This window comes from Xiphophorus hellerii, chromosome 12 (assembly GCF_003331165.1).
Source record: "Xiphophorus hellerii strain 12219 chromosome 12, Xiphophorus_hellerii-4.1, whole genome shotgun sequence".
In the NCBI taxonomy this organism is placed as follows: domain Eukaryota; kingdom Metazoa; phylum Chordata; class Actinopteri; order Cyprinodontiformes; family Poeciliidae; genus Xiphophorus; species Xiphophorus hellerii.
Genome location: NC_045683.1, coordinates 23,594,274 through 23,614,329, shown reverse-complemented (window position 1 = coordinate 23,614,329; position 20,056 = coordinate 23,594,274). Strand labels below are relative to the sequence as shown.

Here is a 20,056-nt window from a genome sequence, read left to right as displayed (position 1 = left end):
GAATATACAGGTTTATAGAATATTGTTGTTTTTTTTTACTGTATTCCATTGGGAAAACGTAAAGTCTCAGTGCCATTACAAACACACAAACTGGTTATTTGTTTCAAGCGTGATGAAGAGTATTTCAAAGTCTTGTGAAGGCTGTGGAGGCATAATATTGCAGCCTTTGCAGTGAGTGAGTACATAAAAAAGAGAAAAATAATAAATTAAAAACATGTTAGAACACAACTATTTTTGCATTATATCAGTAACAATTACGTTTCGTAAAAGAAAACCTTATTCACTTTCTTTAAAAGGAAAGAAAAGACATTTTTCTATTTAATAAACATTTTTTGGTGATTGCACATTTTCATGCATAATGGGGAAAAAAAGTACAACAAGAAAAGCTGGAGTGTGCTCTGTTAAAGCTATAAACAATGCAACAATCCTATTTAAATTATGCAGAAAACTGCTCTCATCCGTTCATCTATCTAGTCACTCATTCATCTATTTTCTGATGCTTCCAGTGAAAAGCAGCGCTCCACAGGAGGAAGGAAGGCAGGTTGTCAACCACATTCAGTATAAAACAAACCAAAAAAGAAAATCTACAAAAACTGTAAATTCAAGGCATCGTGTTGCAGTAGCCTGCTTTTGCATTATTTCTACAAATATTGCACAACTTTACGTTGTTATCATCCTTCCCAGAAGTCCATTTTCCGACTGAGGTACAAAGTTGGGTTAATGATTTCCATATGAAGCTGCAGGCGTGACTCCATAGGCGCTTTGCGTCCTCTGCGTCCGTCCTCGCTCCATGTTTACCACAGGAGTTTGCTTGGCGGGGAGCGTGTTTGTGCGGCTGATTTTCAGAAACTAGTCCTTTCTCACCTCTTTCTCCTCTTTCTCTTCTGTTTGTGAGGGTTCCTGGAAGTTGACTGCTGCTTTTGCGGAGGATGGGTCAGCCTCCTGAGTCACTTCGTCCTCCAAATAGGACATGTTCTCATACATTTCTCTCATTTTATTCTTCATCTCCTCCTTTTTGTCCTCCTGCTGCTGCTGCAGCAGCACTGCTTTGTTTACGCCAGGACCTGAGAAACAAGGGACGGGAAAACTTAGCTCCACTGCTGCCACCCGTTCCCCCCCCTGAAATGAGAGCGAGCCAACGCAACGTTAAATGTTCATACCGAAGTAGCTGAGCAGCACAGGCAGGAACACGAGTCCGTGGGCCATCCCCAGGAGAGTGATGACCAGGTTTAAGCGGAAGAAGAACATCTGGATGAGCTGCGCTTTGGCAAACGCCAAAACGAGGATGCCTGGCAGGTTTGTCATTGCAACACCGGCGAACACCTTCAGGGTAGAAAAAGAGGCGTGTTAAACCTCGGGCAGCATGTTACTGTGTCATATAAAACTAATATCTGGTTCACTTACTGCACTACCCATGGTGGCTGTAGCCTCTTTCGCTCTTTCAACGTGCGTCATCTTAGTGCTGAGCGCAAAGGATCTCGTCATGTGGGACACAAACTCCACGGAGATGCCCACCGCCTGCACACAGCACGGATTATAAGTTTCATGAATTAAAAACAAATTCGCTACATGGATCAAATACTTAAGTACAGAGTTCATCCATGGCTGGATATTTCATAGCGAGATGCAAATTTGTCTCTTTTTGGACAAAGTCATCATATTTGAGATGAATCCCAAACACACTAGATGTAAATACGGTGCGGATAAACCCAGTTAAAATAAGCTACTGATGAAACACATTAATGTTCACTGAAAACAGACATTAATAGAATCAAATAAGGGATCGAATGTACATTTTGTAAACATTTTATAAACAACTGAGATAAGGCGTAGGAATAAATAAGTGTGCTCTTCCTCCTCCTCCTTCTTTTCAAACAGAAAAGTAGAACAAATTATTTTGTTCTCGGTTATGTATGCACATGTTTTCTCTGTCCTGTTGATTACTTGCTTTCTTGTCATTGCACCATTAACATTGAGAAGCGCGTACATCAGCATGATTGGCAGCGCTAAGGCCGCTAAGAGACGTTGCCCTACCGTAACCAGGTTGATCAGGGCCACTGCGTTGTAATCTATGCTCCACAACGTCATCACCCCGACGGTGTCCACGACGATCATGATGATGGTGATGAGGTTGAGCAGGCCGGAGCGCAGATCCAAACCCAGCAGCAGGCAGCACACCACGAAGGTCGGCAGCAGACAAAGAGAGATGTTGAAGAGCCCTTCCTTCACAATGGTCAGATACTGCTCATAAAACACGTAGGTTATCCTGGAACAAAAAAAAAAAGGTACAAATCAGAAACAAAAGGTTCGTTTGATGAAGTTGGACATATTTGCAGCTGTTTGGAAGCAAAAACGTATTTGTTTGAGAAGGTAGAAGTTGATTAAAACACCCACGTGTAAGGAAATACTTCAAAGTCCGGCGAGGTGCCTGGTATTTTCCTCATGTCCAAGGTGATCTTGTCGGCCAGCTCTCTGGCTTTTAACAAAGCGGCTGTGAACTCCTGAGAGTTGGTCAGTGGAGTGTGATACGCCATGAACCGGGTGGCTGGGGGGCGACAGGACAATCAGAAATGTTACTGACGTCACCCCTCACAGGTACAGGTAGGAGACGATTGAAATCTGATTTTGCTCTCAAACGTTTGCCTTAAAGTGCAAGAGAAACACACCAATTATTTCTCCGTATTGGTCTCTCACCACTGACGTGTCATAGGCTCCTAGACCGCTGTTAGGAGAGATGTGAAGGTGTGAGGTAGCTGCTTTTGAAATGTAATCAGCTTCTCTACACGTGTGGCTTCATTACCCACCCTTTGGAGCACTGCAGGTCAGGTCTGTTTCCCAGAAAATCAGGGAGGAAGCGATTGAACTCTTCCATAGTGGGTCTGACGACACCATCCGAAGGACTAGCTAAGCATCTCTTCAGACAGGAAAGACCAGCTGTTTGGGCACAAAGGAGCAAATGTGTCATTTGCAATAAATTATCGGCTAAGAATGTGTGTCAAGTTGCTGTTTGCAGAGAGTGAAGTCTCACTTATGTTTGCTGGACAGAAGTCTCCAACATTTGGACCAAAGGTGTAGAGGCGACAGCATTTGGACCCAGGGTTCAACCAGTCTATGAAGTCATCCACCCACGAGTTAGCGGGAATAGCCATGTAGGATCTGCGGTGAACGCCATCAGTTAGTCAAACAACACAGAGGTGAAAGTTCAAACTTAAAAGGCGAAATAAAACAGTTAAGTGTTGAAAAGTAGCCGTGCCGACTGAAACCACGTTTACCGGCACCCCTGATAAAGGTAAGGTAATATCACTTCAAATAAATGACTGAATTTATTCAGTGGGTGAAATAAATAAATAAATAAATAAATAAATAAATAAATAAATAAATAAATAAATAATAGTAATGCTATTTTTGAACATCTCCATATGCAAGTCAGAAAATGGGAAAGAGAAGAGAACATACCATCCAAGAGCGAATGTAATGAATGAGGGAACAGGTACAAGAAATAAAGCTATAAAAGTGGCATGCCTATTATTTTTATTATTATGGGCTGTTTACTAGTATATGCTTTAAATGTCACACGGGGATCTTGTTTAATAGCGTACTTCCCCATATTTTCGGACTTATAAAAGTAAACAGTCGGGCGAAACTCATAAGGAAGTAGTTAAGAAATACAAACAGTCTGATGAATTTATTGTGTCATTTATCATTTATACTAGTGAGAAATGGTTCCAGCAACAGATTAGAGCCACACAGTTAGATTTCTTCATTGGAAAACAACAGCAAGTGATTTTATTTTATTGAACTAATACAGGTAGCTACAGTATCTGTGTTTTTTTTTCTTCTTCTTTAGTGCTGTACCTAAGTATCGCTTATAAAATAACATTTTTCCTGGATTGTTTTTTTTTTTTTGTTTTGTTTTTTTTAGGAAGAGTACAAGTTTGAGATATTTGTTGTTTCATCTTAGCTGGGTGGTATTTACCCAGCTGAGTTCATCATTAACTACCAGGACGGGGTTGTAAGTTAGAGGTGACAGGTACAAAATCAAGCCAATCAGTGACCTCCCAGGAAACGATATGATAATGCAGAAAGTCTAATTGATGCGGTCAAAACAAAATTATAGATACAAAGGTTAACTTTATGATCTGATAGTCAGATTTGAACAAATTAAGATTAGTGCTGACTCACCGTTCGGGGTAGTCTGTGGCGTATCTGATCTTCTGAGTCATGGAGAACTGATCGCAGCCCACGCTGGAGCAGACGCCGTCCATTCCCGCAACCGTGTGGAAGTTGTATCCCTTCTTTGTTACAAAATAAACCGGCACTCCAACTTCGAAGTATTTGTAGAGGTATTGGAAATAGTCCAGCATGTAGGATCCCTGCAGCAGAGCGGATTAATCCACGTGAGGTCACAAGGGAAGAGGTCAGGTTTTTGTGTTTCCTGGTGATCGCGGATGAAGCGGCTCCGACTGACCTTTGGCATCGCCAGCTCCTGGTCCAGGCCCACTTTCACGTTCAGCATGAGGAATATTGACGCACACAGCATGAAGATGAAAACCAGCATCTGAGGAGAAGCACACGATTGAGGGGAATAAACTTACATTTATCCAGGTCGTCGCATTGGAACAACAAGCTTTTAAGTATTTTTGTTGGACTTCTCTCCAAAAATCAAACACAAAACCAACCATATGATATGTGCTTTTCAAAATGTTTTAGAAGTGATGAGTGTGGCATCCCTTTGTTTTCAGACTGATTTAACAAATTACTTGTTATCCAGTCAAACAAGACATTTAATTACTAAATAGGCTGAAAAGTAGTAGTTCCATTGGCAGATTATTTCACTTATAACACGGGGAAAATGTCCTGCTATGAGTGAAATAATCTGCCAGTGGAACTAATACTATTTTAAAAAAATCAATATTAAGGAATTATTGACTTAAAACAATCTCCTATATCTTGCTGAAACATTGCTTGTCTTTATTCTTGTGCACTAAGATATTTGCACTAGAAACTAGACCAATGATACCTGGGAAGACGTTGCATTTTTGCAGTGTGAAAACATTGTGTTCTACGGGATATTGCTATCTGTTAACAGGCAATAGTTTCAACGCTAATGACGAAAAACTAGATCTGAAAAATGTTACTTTTAGCATCATCCTGTAGTGGAATATCGATGTAATTATCCCATGACAAAAGCTTAGAAAACTGCCGTTTGTAATATCTGTATTTAAAACTATTGGCTGGTTCCAAAGTTAATGAAGGCCCAAAGAGTGACAGACTCTGAATGTATCAACAGGACGATGATTTGTCTGCAGTTACGCCTGACTGAAGTCCTGTTTACTGTTTGCCACCAGCAACATATGGCAAAAAAAAAAAAAGCTAATATGTGGAAGAATTTGCTTTGATCTGATAAAACCAGAGTCATCCTTTTGGACTCCATGCTGAATGCTTTGTAAGTGAAACATGGTGACGGTTCAGCTGCAGCAGGAAAGTTGGTCAAAGTTGGTGAGATCAGAGGGAGGTAAGTTCAGAGCAAGTCCAGCAGGACAACAACCTGCAGCAGGCACTGCCACAGAAACAGATCGAAACTTATTCATGAATCACTTTCCATCCGGTTCGCAATCACGCAGTTTGAGTTGGTTTGTCGCACAAAATCCCTCACAAATTCAGCTGATATATGTGTTCGCTGTAACGGGGCTGAAACGATTTATCGGATACGTCATGATGAATAGATTTTTTTTAAATAATCACCAACTAATTTAGTAATTGATTAATCATTAACTGGAGCGCACAGGTTCAAACAATTCTCCTTTGCTGTAAGAACAAAATATTCAGAGCAGTAATTAAGTCAAAACTGTACAAAAATATATACATCGAACACTTAGGATTTAAAAAAAAATAAAAATTTCCTTTGTCTGTAAATATGTTCTGCCCAAAACTCCTGAATTTCTAGAATTTTAGCTTCATCTGGTTGAATTTCTGTAAAAAAAAAAAAAAAAAAAGTGCTATCCAATAATCAATCAATTAATTCAACAACCAGTCAACAGATCAGCGCTTTTAGCTGCAGATCCATACTAGATCAGTGATCTAGCTTATCCTGAAGCACACTGAAGGAATGCTGTTACTGCATTTATGGCAAAACAGTGATTACTTCTTAATTTAAAAAGAAATTATGTTTTTTTTAATGTATGTATTTCTAATATTTCCTAAAATACGCTTACTTGGTTAAATGAAAAACCTACAGAATGTGATCATTTTTTAAAAGTCCAATTAATTAGCTAATCATCACAATAATCGATAGAAAAATCAATTAATGAAATAACTGTTGGCTGCAGCCCTAGTTTGTAACTTAACAAATGCTTCTGCAAGGTTATTTATCGTCAAATATATATACCAATGAGCAATTCATTTTGGCTTTTCTTTATGAGCAATTCATATGTTTTTTCAGATGTTTTACCACTATGATCCTGGTGAAGCGGTGCAGCAGGACGGGAGCGTAGTATCTCCTCATGAAAGGCAGCAGAAAGCCCTCATTTGGTTTGTTGGGACGGCGGGTCGACACGGTCACACAGCAGAGCAGTTCACAGCGGTTGTTGTCCTGGCGCCGAGCATCCAGAGACAACAACGCCACGAAAGCTGTCATCTGGAGGACAAAGTCCATGAGCACGGCCAGAGCAGCATACAGAGCAAAGGACTTCACCGCTGGCATGGTGGACAAGGCCCCTGGTGAGGCAAAACACAAACATGATTAAAGATAAACAAAGCCCTTCATCCATTTTTTTTCTTCTGGTTTTGCATTGATCAAAAAAGAAACTACCTAAAAAGAAGCAGACAGACTCCGAGAGACTGCACAGGAGCATGCTGGGAGCCACCTGTCCGAGCACTCGGCCTATTTGCTCCTCCCGCGTCTCTCCAAGCTTCCTCGCGTCCCTCTGCAAGGACGGAATGGTAAAACGGATATTAAAATATGAATATTTGAACTGCAGTTGGCAGAAGTGCAACTACAGATTCCCGGCACTGGCCTGATACTCCAGGACAAAGATAAAGATGTTGTCAGCTCCAACAGCGAGCACCAGGAAGGGAACGACCTGAAGGATGACCAGGGAGGACGGGATCCCGATCCAGGAGTAGAAACCCATGGAGGCCAGAACCGAACAGCCCACCACCAGGATCCCCCCCAAACCCACCAAAAACTTGGAGTCCACCTGCAACACAAACACACCTGTCAATATCAAAAATTATTTCCTGTGTTACTGTTTCAATACTGTAACGCTTTGTGATGAGTAAGCCGACAGAACGTGTTCTAGAGCTTAGATTAGTCTGGTAGGAGCAGCGGGCGCTTATCGCTGTGCACGATTAATAAAACGAGACCCTGTCTAATTTTATTTTTCTTTAGCAAAACAATCAAAGTAATTAAGCTACGGCTTAACAGCAGCAATAACCTTTCTGTCTAGTGTGCTAAGAAGCAACAACAGAGGAAGCCATGGGTTATTTGTTTAGCAGATATTTACACATGAACATGAATTATATCACATTTCTGCAGAAGTTCCAAAATTCCAGTATTTACTAATTATTGTATTGCAATCTAAAGCAAGAGTTAAAGCCTCACAAAACTAATTACTATATATATATTTTTTTAATTCTATATGCTGCATGTAATGATCCTGCCATTGTTAAACCCAGTACAAATGCTGTGTTTATAACAATGTTATGATAAATGTTTCGTAAAGTTAAAATCATCATTTTAGCTCAGTACGGTTTTTAAGTGAATGCATTGTGGACTGTCTTTAAAGCTCATTGGCAATCAGACGTAGGCCTTTAGCCGTTTATGTTTAAAGCAAAAATATTCACACCCACAGCAGGTGTTTGTTTCTTCTGACTGGAGGTAATATTCATATTTTTAGGATCCTGACTTGAATTAAAGTGACAACAAGGCCAACCAAATCCATCCTCAAATTTCACCACCAACAATAAATACCGGTGGGAATATGAGTATAGTTGCTCTGATATTATAAGAAGGAAAAAGGGTTTTATTGCCATAGCGTCAATAAATATTTCGAAGAGCATTATGACAATGGTAAATACATATCAACACACCGAGTAAGCTTAATAGTTTTGCCTTTGTGTGTCTACAGAAGAGCTACCTGTCATTATGTCTGTTGCCCTATGGTATTGCTGATAGAAGCAGGTACTATTTTTGATAGATTAGACCAACAAAAGATTATACATCTTATTTAATAAGACTGATGATTTTTGATTTATAAATATAACTGAGTTACCCTCTCAACTACTACATTTAAGGGCCCACTTTATACATTGCTGTCATTGTATAGGTTTCTGAGGTCTGTGAATGTTTACAGAACTGACCAATAAGGTGACTTCTGTAGACCAGTGGATTTAACTGGGGGATGTCAGAGTAAAACTGGTTGAGTACAAACACAAGCTGCATTACTTTTAGATTTTTATCAGTCAAATATTTTTGTATTGTTTTCCTCTTCACAACTATGAACTCAGTTAAGGTGCTATGAGAGATAAACCTCCTATAAAATATATTGTCCTCTGTTGTTGTAATTTGACAAAAATGAGGATCAGTAGAGACAATTATTTTTGCACAGCGATGTCTGTGAAATATAGTAGTTGTAGAAACATTTTCACTTGTCTAATTGATTGCTATTGACAGGTCTGTCTTTTAACGGCTAAAAAAAAGTACTCCACTGTACTGAAGTGAAATTTTACTCCCCGTAGGCTTACCAGTAAGCGTTTGCATGAAGAGTACTCCCCCAGTGCCACCGCGATATAGACAAAGATCACAGCGTAGCTGATCATAAAAATGGGAATATCTTCTGCTGTTGTCCGATTAATTTCATCCTCCAGGGACCTCTGCAGGCACAGAGAGAGAGAGAAACCAACAGGGCATGAAGAATTGACACTGGTCAGAGTCTGAGAAAGAGTAGATAGACGAGAAAACTCAATGGCCTTTCAAAAGAAAGCTGCTGCAGTATTTCTTTATCAGCAAAAACCGGTGATAACAACCTCTTTTTATATGTAGGATGTGATTATAGCCAGTAGGTAAAAGATCAGTAGCCTGTCAATGCTGATACATTATCAGGAACAGCTCTGACATTATCTCTAATGCTGATTTAACAAATAGACAGTCAGAAAACATGAAAAGTAGATTGGTAGAGATCCCTTAGCTGACTCTACCTCAGCCATGTATGCAAAGGTGAAGTTGGCCTTTGGGTTTCTTTGGTAGTCCTGGACAATTTTGAGAAACTCTGTCTCCCACCGCAGAGCTACGTTGAACTTGGGGTTGTCGCGAAGGTAATTGTTGAGGGAGAAAGTCATGATGAAGGCTTCAGCATTGGTATACTCGTCATCTGGGGAAAAAAACAATACACGCAATGTTCAAGTTAGCCGAAAGGCTTTTTCTTTTGGTGTGCTATGAAAACTTATTCTGTGCAAAGCATTAAGGCACTGACCTTTGTAGCCTCCCACTGCTAGAAATGGGAATACTGGTGCTCCATAGTCCGCCATGCAGCTCATTCCTAAATCGGTGATGTCTTTGAAGGACAGCGGAGAGCTTGAGAAGAGGCAGAAGAGGGAACTGGTGTGACATTTGAGCTTTGTGCCAAACATTTAAGCCACTCGTCCTTACATTAATACATACTTGAGGCAGTAGATTAGATGGTCTCTCCAGTCGACCTCTTGGGTCACTCCCAGTTCAGTCATATTTACTTTAGCATTAATGTTGTCCAGACTGTTCTGGAAGTACTGTGGCAAGCTGTTTACCGCACAGTCAGTCAGCGAGGGGTTGGATGGGTTTAGAGGCGCATAACACACATCCTTCAGGGTTGCTGTGTGGTTCAAATCCTCTGACCAGAACTCAATATCCTACCGCAATTCAAAGGTAAGTTAAGTAACAGGTAGTAGATTTCAAACCACCTCCTTCATTGCTTTTGGCCCTGACTTGTTACCTGTATTTTCTTTTGGAGATCTAGCAGCTCCAGTATGAGATTTTTGGAAATAAGCCCGCTGAAGTTCTGCTTCCCGAACAGCAGTGAGTTATAAAGATGTCCTTTTCTTCCTGGTGCTGTCAGGATCAGCTGGTTAGTCCTGAAGAAGGGAGTGAAGTGTTTGTCATGGAAGTCCTTCTCCTGCCGGGCCCTGCTGTTGGGAGCGGACCACAGCTCGACTGGATCAGTGGTGAGCTTGATGGACTTTAGGCCGACAGAAAAAGCAACCACGATGATGGCCGCCACCAAGAGAACCTTGAAAGAAGAAGGAAAGGTAATCGCCTGGCTGATCTTTGTCTGTATTTAGATGGTTCCAATTGTTTTAGACCTACTTACTGTGAGGGGATAAGATGCCATCAGGGTTCCCCAGCGCTGAAGCTGTCGACTCAGGAAAGCCTGAGCTGCCATGCTGTTTCTATCTGCACACGTCACGTCTGATGGGTTGATGATGGGCTGACCCACTTCGTTGCTGTTCTCGTCTTTGATTTTCCCTTTTCTTCCCGTTTTATTCTGATCTTTTCCATTGCTAGATTTCACGCAGTGAGACACAACGAGGTACACCACAAAGGCACATATCAGGAGACAGAGCAAGATGATGGAAATCACAAGAAATCCATTCATTCCCTGGATTCTGAAGGGCTCAGGGGGTGGAGGTGGGGGTGGCACACGCGGGCACGAATCGAGGCAGTCCTGGCAGGAGCAGGCCATCCCGCCTGTTGTTGTGTTCTCGTTACACCCTAAAGCACGGCCATTGTAAGGAACCATCCCCTCTGGTACTCCTGTCATGTCATTCTCCTTGAGCAGCCGAAAGTCGATGTCTAGAGGGGCGAGGCCGTTGCTGGTGTCCCCCTGGAAATCGTACCAACGCTGGGCTGTGCACAGTTTGGATCCATACCGGCCGCACATTGTGGCGATGGCAAAGCCTCCTGTGGCTGGAATCCTGACGTTCTTGCAAGACTGAAAGGCACCTTCTGCAAAAGTGTTGCTGATGTACGCCTGGTAGGCTACCACTGCATCCCTCGGCCTACCCAGGTGCGTGACGTTCATGACCTTCGTGACATTAACCGTGAGCGTCTGGTTGGGGCTGCAGGTGGTGGCACAGTGCAGGTGGGCAAAGTTTTCAGCACAGGAGGGGCAGCGGATCAGCACGGCTTTGGACAAGGTCAAACTTGTTTCCAAAGATGCGAGCTGTTGTAGGGAGCAGCAGGCATATGTGATGCTTTCTCCCTGGTCCAACATGGGGCATACCTGCAGTACGAAGGGTATTTCAATCCTTCCAATAAAAGAAATGACAAAAAAAGTACCAATGTGCCTACGCTTGCTTTACCCAGATAGTGAACCAACCTGCTTGAGCCTCCTGTAGTGCTCGCCTGTAACTTGTCGGGCTCGGCTGTAATTGAGACAAGGGACAATAGGAGGGATGAGGCTTTCTCCCACCGTTGGGTTACGACCGCATTCATCATAGAAAGCACAGTAACCCGCTTTGTGTTCGACCTCTGAGGACGCCTGAGGAGAAGACAAGGATGCTTTTAGTCCATCCATCCATCCATCCATCCATCCATCCATCCATCCATCCATCCATGTTTTCCCCCATTATGTCATCAGTTTTGTGAAGTGCACCAGTCCCTCCTCCAGTAAACCACTCACACAACAGAATGCTTTCCTCTGTGCTTCTCAATTGGGAAGATTTTCTTGAGCTTATATGTTTCTCTTTTCCCTATAAGCAGAACTATGGTCATATATGTAAAGTGTGAAGAACGTTATAAAAATATCTTCAATAAATTCTCTCTCTACTTTTTCTGCTATATAGAGGACATGAATAATTTTGAACTAATATAAAAACATGACAAGTACAATAAATACATTTTGTCATGTGAAAAGTACTTGGGTGCCTTGACAATTTATTTTTCTGTAAAGTAAAATATATAAATAAATGTGTGTATTTTTTTTATTTTTATATCCTGAACCACAAAACTAAGCATATAAGATTTTATCAAAACAAATAAAATAGCCAAATGTTTGTTGAAAATTGATTTGTAAAAACTTGTAGATCAAAAACTTAAGAAGAGTCTTGCACTATGCCTTATTATAACACAGACCAAGAGTTTCTAATATTTTTGGGGTTGTTTTCTTATTCTGACTTAAAAAATTTACAAAATTAAGATCAATGCAGAGATCTGATTAACATTTAACTCATACCTAATACATTTTATTATTACTTTTAAGTTTAGGATGATTTAATTTGTCTGTAAAAAGATGTATACATATATACAGTATATATATATTATATATATATAATATATATATACTGCTCAAAAAATAAAGGGAACACTTAAACAGGTGTTTAACACTTAAAGTGTTCCCTTTATTTTTTGAGCAGTATATATATATATATATATATATATATATATATATATATATATATATATATATATATATATATATATATATATATATATATATATATAAAGACTTAGGGTTTCTCACTTTTAGCTTTATCTGTGCTGTTGTGTTCTTAAATTCTGTAATGAGTTTTATTTTTTATTTTCAACACATCAGTCAAACTAATACATTTTTTGACTAACAACACAAAAGTAAATATTTTCTGTGCAGACAGACACCAGCCCCTGCAAAGACAGGCAGGTACAGACACTTGATGAATATTTTGTTAGGAAAAATTAGCAGATGATTTAATGGCCATCTCAACCCAGCATGAATTTATTAATAATTTTTCAAATCTGCACTGATAAATAAACTCCCTTTTTAAATAAAACATTTGTGACACCACACATTGGTTCATTACAAGTACTGGTGAGATCATTTAACGGTTTCAGTTCATATCCTACTACATTTCAAAGCTGGGTAACAGAATACCAGGTCCCAGTTTGCCAAAGCTAAAACAAACATCCCAGTTACTCACCAGACAGGCCAGAAACGTGACGAAGGCAGCAGCTCGAAACATTATTCCTGGAGTGTTTCAGCAACAGGTGAGTTAAGAGTCCTCACTTTCAGGAGGCAGGAGTGTTTAACAATCACCGCTGACACATCAGGCAAAGACAGAGAGCAGGGTTCAATGTCTGAGCTGTCCTTGCTCTCCTATAGTCTGTCCATCTAACTAAAGTTAGTGGGTGGGAAGAAAAACCATCCTGACTTTTCCAGCGTCATTACTACTGTGATGTCACGGCTCTCTTATCTGGTGTGATGTTGCGGACGACCAATCAGAGCAACGGAGGATCAATATCCCTATTAGATTATTAACATAAATTAGGATATGGTTACCTTGGTGACTCAAAGCAGGTTGGAGGAACTATTTGGGTAAAACCCACACAAACAACCTCACCCAGGTTTTTCATAAGCTCTGACTGTACACTGTCAGTGCCTGTCTCCGACTTATCGTGCTTCCGTTGATAAATTTCAGATACATCTTTAAATAAAAAGCTTTTTTCTTTTACCGCCTCTGTATTGTCTTTACCTCTCTTTGATGAAACTGAACATAAGCCTTTTCCTGTTGCTAGTACAAAGTAGAAACAGGACATTTACAGTATATACACACACAAAACAAAATTCATGTTTTGGAGTCACAAGGTTCTCATGTGAGTTTCATGGAGTTTTCTTTGAGGGTGTGTGCGAGAAGCAAAGCAGTTGTAAAAGGAGGAACGAAGAATCCCCCAAAACATGACCCACAGCCACTTTGTCTATGAACTCTTGTTCATTTTGAATCATGGAGTTTTGGTTTGTAACTCCAGCAGTCATTGGGCACAGGGAGAAGATGCAAACTCTAAGCAGAAAGACCCCAACTCATTCACTTTAACATGCATTTCTATTAAATAGTGATGCACAGAATGGGAACTTCTAAAATTGACAAAAGTAAAGGGTACCTTCTCTATGAAAGCACCTCCATCCTTATTCTATTATTTAGCAAATAGAAATAACTTTGACCTAAAACAGAAATAGCTTAATCTGAAGTCCGATCCGGAGAAAAAAAGACAATGTTCTCTGTGTTTTTGTACCAAGTGTTCAAACATAACTAGTTTGAACTGCAGGTGCAAAAAGTGGGTTCTTTGTTCAACACATAATCCCTTTAAAACTCATTGCCTCTTTCTAACAAAACATATTTTTATCCAGTTTCTCTAAAAGCTTTTTGTTTGTCGAAGGTTCCAGCTCCGCCGTATCGATACTGGGTGGCCACCGTCCACACAGGCCAGAGGATCAATCATTTCCTGAATCATATCTCCTACCTAAGATCAACCTTGTGATTAATGCCATTATCACATTATGTCAAGGCCAGTGCAGTGATGATAGCAGACAGTTCCTCTGCAGCTGTACCACAGGAACATGTACATGATCAGGGCGAAGGTGCCGGTAGAAATTTTGTAATAAAAGCAGATGCTGAGGAGGCAAGGGGGAATCAAGGCAGATAGAGGGATGTTCTCTGCTTTATCGCTTGCTGATAAGTTGCAGAAAGAGAGAATTTTGCAATTTGTCAAGCTCATGCAAAATGCTATTGCAGAGAGCAGCGTGCAGAGTTCAAAACAGAAAATTAAAAAAAAATGTCAGGATCTTGTTGGATCTGACAAAGAGTCTGAACTGCTGCTAAACGCTGATCGATGGAACGTGTTCAATTCTGGTTCGAGAGTGACTTATTCTGAATATTTTCTTTTTACAGGGAGAAAGAGGCATAATGACTGGTGGGTTTGCTAGCTAATGCTTTCTTCTAGCTCATGAGTTTACAGTCGAGTATTCTGGGTCAGCAGTGATGGATGCTCCAGATGGATGTGTTCGATTTTTTTTAGCGTATCAAAAGGAATCAATCAATTAAAAAATAGTTAAACAGTAAAATTAATACAGTATAATGATATGAATTAACATTATTTAAAAACAGCACATTTCATCCATATTTTGATTTTCTGTTGTGTCGGTGATCTAATGAAAGACCGTGCATTCTAATTATGCATTATCTAAAGTGAATAGTCGAATTGGACAATTGACATAATGTATTTGCCAACATATCACTTTTTGTGTTAAATGAGGATTTCAGTCACATGCCTTCAAACATTTACACAATATCAAAAATAAGTATTGCTAGAAATGGGAAACTCTGGCCGTTTTTCCAAATTCTAAATTAATGCGCTTCTTCTAAAAACATAAAGACTTGCATTCAGATATGTGGTCTTACTACTTCAAAGCCAAAAAGGAGGATAATAAAGCTGATAAATCTGGACAATAACAGATAAAACAGCAATAAACACAAAACAGACTGTCAGCATGTTCTAATTCTTCACTATCTAAGAACTTCCTTTTTTGCCTGTCTCTGGCAGGAAAGCTGAGTAATGTCAATGCTTTTAAACGCTTTCTCAAAGAAAGCGTTCAACTCTGAGTGTAAGATGAATTAACTGTGCATTTCACATTTAAAATAAATACTGTTTAAGAAATGCTACTAGCTCTGCAGCCAAGACATAAACTAAAAATATCACACATTATGTTTTACATTTACTATTCTCTACACACTTTGGCAACACTAGAAAAAAAAAATTGATTCAGATTTATTAAAATAGTTTTCCCCCCCACTCTTTAATAACTGTACATTGTCATGGTAAAAGAGTCTTTAAGGGCTGTTACTGCATTCGGTGAGTTGCTGAAACAAACACGAAGAAAATCCACCTTATTTGAATGACGTGTTTTCTTGTCTTTCCCGTCTTCATCAAGGGAGAGTTGGAGAGAAATTGGCTCTGTGTCACCTCACGTGCAGACCCATTCAGCAAATACAACATTATTAAGAAGCTGATTTATTTCAGTAACTCGGTTCACCACGTGAAACATATTTTATAGATAAATTACGCTCAAACTGAAGCTCATACGCCTTTATTTCTGTTAATTATGATCATTTTCTGTTCACAGCTGCTGAAAACGTGACATTTAAGATTAGAATATTACATCACACCATTTAAAATATGTAATACAGAAATGTGGGCTTCGTGAAAATGTAATGTCTACTTAAATGTTATGTGAGCAGGTATACAATCAATCAATCAATCAAATTTATTTGCATATCACATTTCAGCAACAAGGCAGTTCAAAGGGCTTTGCATCATAGAACAAAACACAGCCGCAGAAGACATTTGTCAATTAGTAAAATAAAAAATTAGCCCATTTAATTAGAGAGGTGCTTCTGAGAGGAAATTAAATGTATTCAGGGTCTTTTTCCCCACATTTCCACCAGAAGTTTCAGCAAATCCACATTATGCTGTAAATGTATTATGTCTTAAATCATTGATAAAACATATTGCTATGTTATGAGTTAATTATGAGTGCAATAAAATAGAAATAAAAAGTTCAACATTAACTTTAGCTGAATGAAAAAGTTCAGCTCAGGTTGGATCCTCCCCAAACGATATGTAAATAACTTTGAAGAAGGTCTCACTGAATTAAAATCAGGACAGGACAAGTTTAGCGCATAACTGATTACATTTATGCTTTTTGTTTTACTAAACCACCAAATAAATAAATAAATAAATCATTTCCTATGAATAAGTTTTGTCTGTTATGAATAAATGAATGTTTCTGGCAGGACTATAGTCATGTGTTTTAGCCTAATTTACTAAGTACGCTTAGATTACATTGAATTTTCTGAAAAATCTGTGAACGTGCTTTAAGTTCAAATATTCACAGACAGAAATTAGTGCATAAATTTCCTTTTAATCTGTGGAAATTTCACTTTGATGATCTTCTGTTTTATGGTAACTACAATGTGCGGCAGTAGAGATGAGAGAGAAAGGGTGAGGGAAAACATGAGTTATTTCTGTGAGATCTATGAAAATTAATAACAAGCAACAATTACAGAACAACATATCCATTCAGCGACATGTTATTTTATCTTAAAAGTTGCAGTCTTACCAAAAGCCAAGTTTTTAATATGAAATGGATAGAATAAACAATATGAACTGTATCCTGTTTTGAATATTTTTCATGAGAAACGAGGACGTGCGCGTTGCTTTGCACTTGAAAAGCGGCAACAACTCATTCCGTTTCCTCCTGTAACACAATAAAAAATGCATTATATAAATATGTAACATACCACACATTAGATAAATATAAATAAAACACATTGTTGCATGAACGTGATCTATTTCCATAGTTCTCAGCAGCGATTTAGTCCGTAGGTGTTTGAAAGCGTGACATGCCTCACACGGCGGTAGAGGAATCGTGGATCTGGTCCGTCAGGGTTCAGAGTGTCATAAGAAAAACTCCTCTGAAATGTTTTTGAACTCACAGATCGACGCTCTGATAACACGTCCCCCTCTTTACTGTCACACTCTTATCTGTATTTATTTATGGAGCGCTCTCGTTGCTCTGGCTGCATCACACGCCAAGCTGACTTCTTGGACTCAGATAACAGTTTGATAGCACCATCTTCACTATCAGATATATTTTTTTTTAAAAACACATCAGAAACGATATAAAACTATTTTATGACCGTAATACATATACGCTACAATTATCTCTTACTGTAATTAGATCCATTTTATAGCGCGCAGGGAAAACAATTCATTTGCCACTTAAGGAGATTGTGCTGTTAGATTTTTGTTTTAAAATTTTATTTAAAAAAACACGAATGTCTTTGAATTATTATTTGTCAATCAAGTGTGGCTTACTCAATAGTGTCTCAGTTAAGCAAAACAGTTTTACTCCATCAAAGTGCTTTGACACAAGCCTGATTTATTTCATTTCTAATTAGGTTTGTAATATTTAAAACATATTTGCAGTGTTTTATTATCTCGTTGTTTCGTCTGTGAAGCTTCACATAGATCTTTGCTTTGGGAAACATCTCTTGTCCTGCAGTGAAATCCTTGAAAATATAAAACAACCGTCTAAAAGTTACTGATGTTAAAACAGGAATCCACCGTCAAAGATTACAATAAAGTCTGTTTGCTTGGAAGGAAAACATAAAATGATGACGAAAGAAATGTTTATGCAAATGGGAATACATTTTAGAGCCAGTTATATAAAGATAGTACACAAAGAAAATACATTTTTATACTTAAAAGTTCGAGCATAACAAAGCTAACATATCTATTTCAACTCTGAATGGGAATAGCGTTAAAAAGCAGATTGCGGTGCACTGAAGAAAAATCTAACTTTGACTCCATCAGTGAAAGGCTTATATTGATTACTGACTTTTTCTTGTCAGAAAAGTTTATTGGGAACTTTTGAGGTGTCTATTTATAACTCTAACTTTAACAGAGGTGTCTAAAAACAAATGAGATGGGAAAATATCTGTTTTTCATTTGTTGGGTATAATTGTGCTCTTTACCAGTTTCCCAATTATTGTGTACTTAGAAATATTCTCCTAAAAGAAAGTCAAAACCTCACGTTACATTCTTAAATATTTATGTTTGGTGTTTATTAACGTTTTATACTACAGAGCACTGTATTTGGTCAATAATATAAATAATCCCTAAAAATAAGACTTGCCTAATAATTATGCCAATTATGTATTATAAGCCTTTTTTTTTTTCTTGCACCTGCGATTTTTATGGTTGGAATCATCAGTAGCTCATCCACTTAATGCATAGAACATAAAAACTTCTGTCCTTTAACCCCTAAGTGACATAAAAAAGGAATTGTTTACACCAATTTCATATTTATTGTTGAATGTTAAACTTTCTGCGCTGTCGCATCACGTCTGTCTCTGTGCAGCAACAAGTGGGGCGTGCTGAACTCCTCCAGCACTTTCTCTGGTGTCTGATTACAAAGTATAAAATGTTACCTATCATTGTTGCTTCCTTAATGCATGAACTTATCTTATTTCAATAACTTCTTTTTGCTTGTACTCATTTCCAGTTTTAGAACAAATTTGTCAGTAACAACTCAAAGCAACCCCAGGTGTAGCCTTTTCTTGATTACTCTAAATATTAACCTATTTTTACACAAATAAATTTCATTTTGCATTCACGAAGACTGAAAACCTTAAGACAATAAGCTGATAAAAAAAAAAAACAGGAGTAATTTCCTTCCTTTAGTTTTATTACCTGTCTATTCTGTACATTTGCATTAAACTTTTGTATTTTCCACACACAAAAAAAAAAGCCTGAAAAAGAAATGAATAGAAAATAGAAACATCCTTTATTGTGGGGAAATTCAGGCGTACTAGCAGCAAAGATTGGAACAGGTTGTTCTTGAAAATGAAAATTCATTTGCTTAATGAGTTTCAAACAAAAATACAAAAGTGACAGACAAACTGGAGTCATGCAAACGCACACAAGTTAAAATATGAAAGCAAAAAAAATAAGAATAAGAGTCTGTAATGAATAACTGCGTAAGAATGTGATGTTAGGAAAACCTGAACATATGATGTTAGTGTTGGATATTGTGACGACGGTACGAATTGTGAAGAAGCTACATTTCCCTTCACTCTTGTCTTCATCATCTTGATCATTAAATGCCAGGAGTGAGCATCCAGAGCAGTGAATCCATCTGACTGCTCAACAAGTGAAGTATGACCATCCTCTGATGTTTATTACACTTTATATCAAACGGAGAAAGGAAAAGATCCTCCAAAATGTTGCTTCCAAGCTTGTCCTTTACATTTACACAAACAGTGATTTGCTATATTGTTCAGCTCTAATTAAAACCAGGCTGTATGTAGTTTGTGCTTCTCGTTTTTTTGTTTTGTTTTTTTTAGATGAGGCCTTTTTAGCTTTTATTCCTGCCAACAACTGGAACTTGCGCTGTAACTCGTGATGCCCTAGAGTGATATTAGGCATGGGCCCGCTAACAGTGTCAGGGTAAGCTAAGGTTTTAAAAAGTTATGTTTCAAAAGAGCAAGAGGATATTTTTTCATGTGATTCTTTCATTTTCAGGCAAATAATAATTCATCCCAATCCCTTCCTCTTCTTTTGCTGCACCCTGTTCATCAGCTGGCTGAAAGAAGGCTCCAACACTTTCACAGGAAACTTACAGGTACAATCTTCAAAGCATACGATTCTGTCCAATGAGCTTTTTTTTTTTTTACCTTAAATTTGCTGCTAAAATCAGTTGTTTAATCCATA

General features: G+C 38.6%; 1 protein-coding gene across 1 annotated transcript; it reads right to left on the bottom strand.

Moving 5' to 3' along the window:
- Nucleotides 1-28: 28 nt before the first annotated feature.
- On the bottom strand, nt 29-13,099 carry npc1l1 (NPC1-like 1). The gene is made up of 21 exons (XM_032577496.1): nt 12,928-13,099; nt 11,352-11,513; nt 10,344-11,255; nt 9,969-10,262; nt 9,662-9,885; nt 9,474-9,574; nt 9,199-9,371; nt 8,746-8,874; nt 7,017-7,199; nt 6,812-6,926; nt 6,452-6,717; nt 4,469-4,558; nt 4,183-4,373; nt 3,029-3,156; nt 2,805-2,934; nt 2,667-2,722; nt 2,395-2,545; nt 2,035-2,266; nt 1,405-1,518; nt 1,161-1,323; nt 29-1,064 (listed from the first exon to the last, which is right to left on the bottom strand). The coding sequence occupies exons 1-21, from the start codon at nt 12,967-12,969 to the stop codon at nt 850-852; spliced, it is 4,071 nt and encodes a 1,356-aa protein (XP_032433387.1). The 5' UTR covers nt 12,970-13,099; the 3' UTR covers nt 29-849.
- Between the last annotated feature and the right edge of the window lie 6,957 nt (nt 13,100-20,056).

What these genes read in the sequence shown, in the direction of transcription:
- npc1l1 (XM_032577496.1), bottom strand. Translation starts at nt 12,969, where the DNA reads ATGTTTCGAGCTGCTGCCTTCGTCACGTTTCTGGCCTGTCTG. An exon ending in CTTCTGTCCAGCAAACATAA is followed by an intron (nt 2,935 to 3,028) that starts GTGAGACTTCAC and finishes GTGCCCAAACAG; the next exon opens with CTGGTCTTTCCTGTCTGAAG. An exon ending in CAGCCACCATGGGTAGTGCA is followed by an intron (nt 1,324 to 1,404) that starts GTAAGTGAACCA and finishes TCTACCCTGAAG; the next exon opens with GTGTTCGCCGGTGTTGCAAT.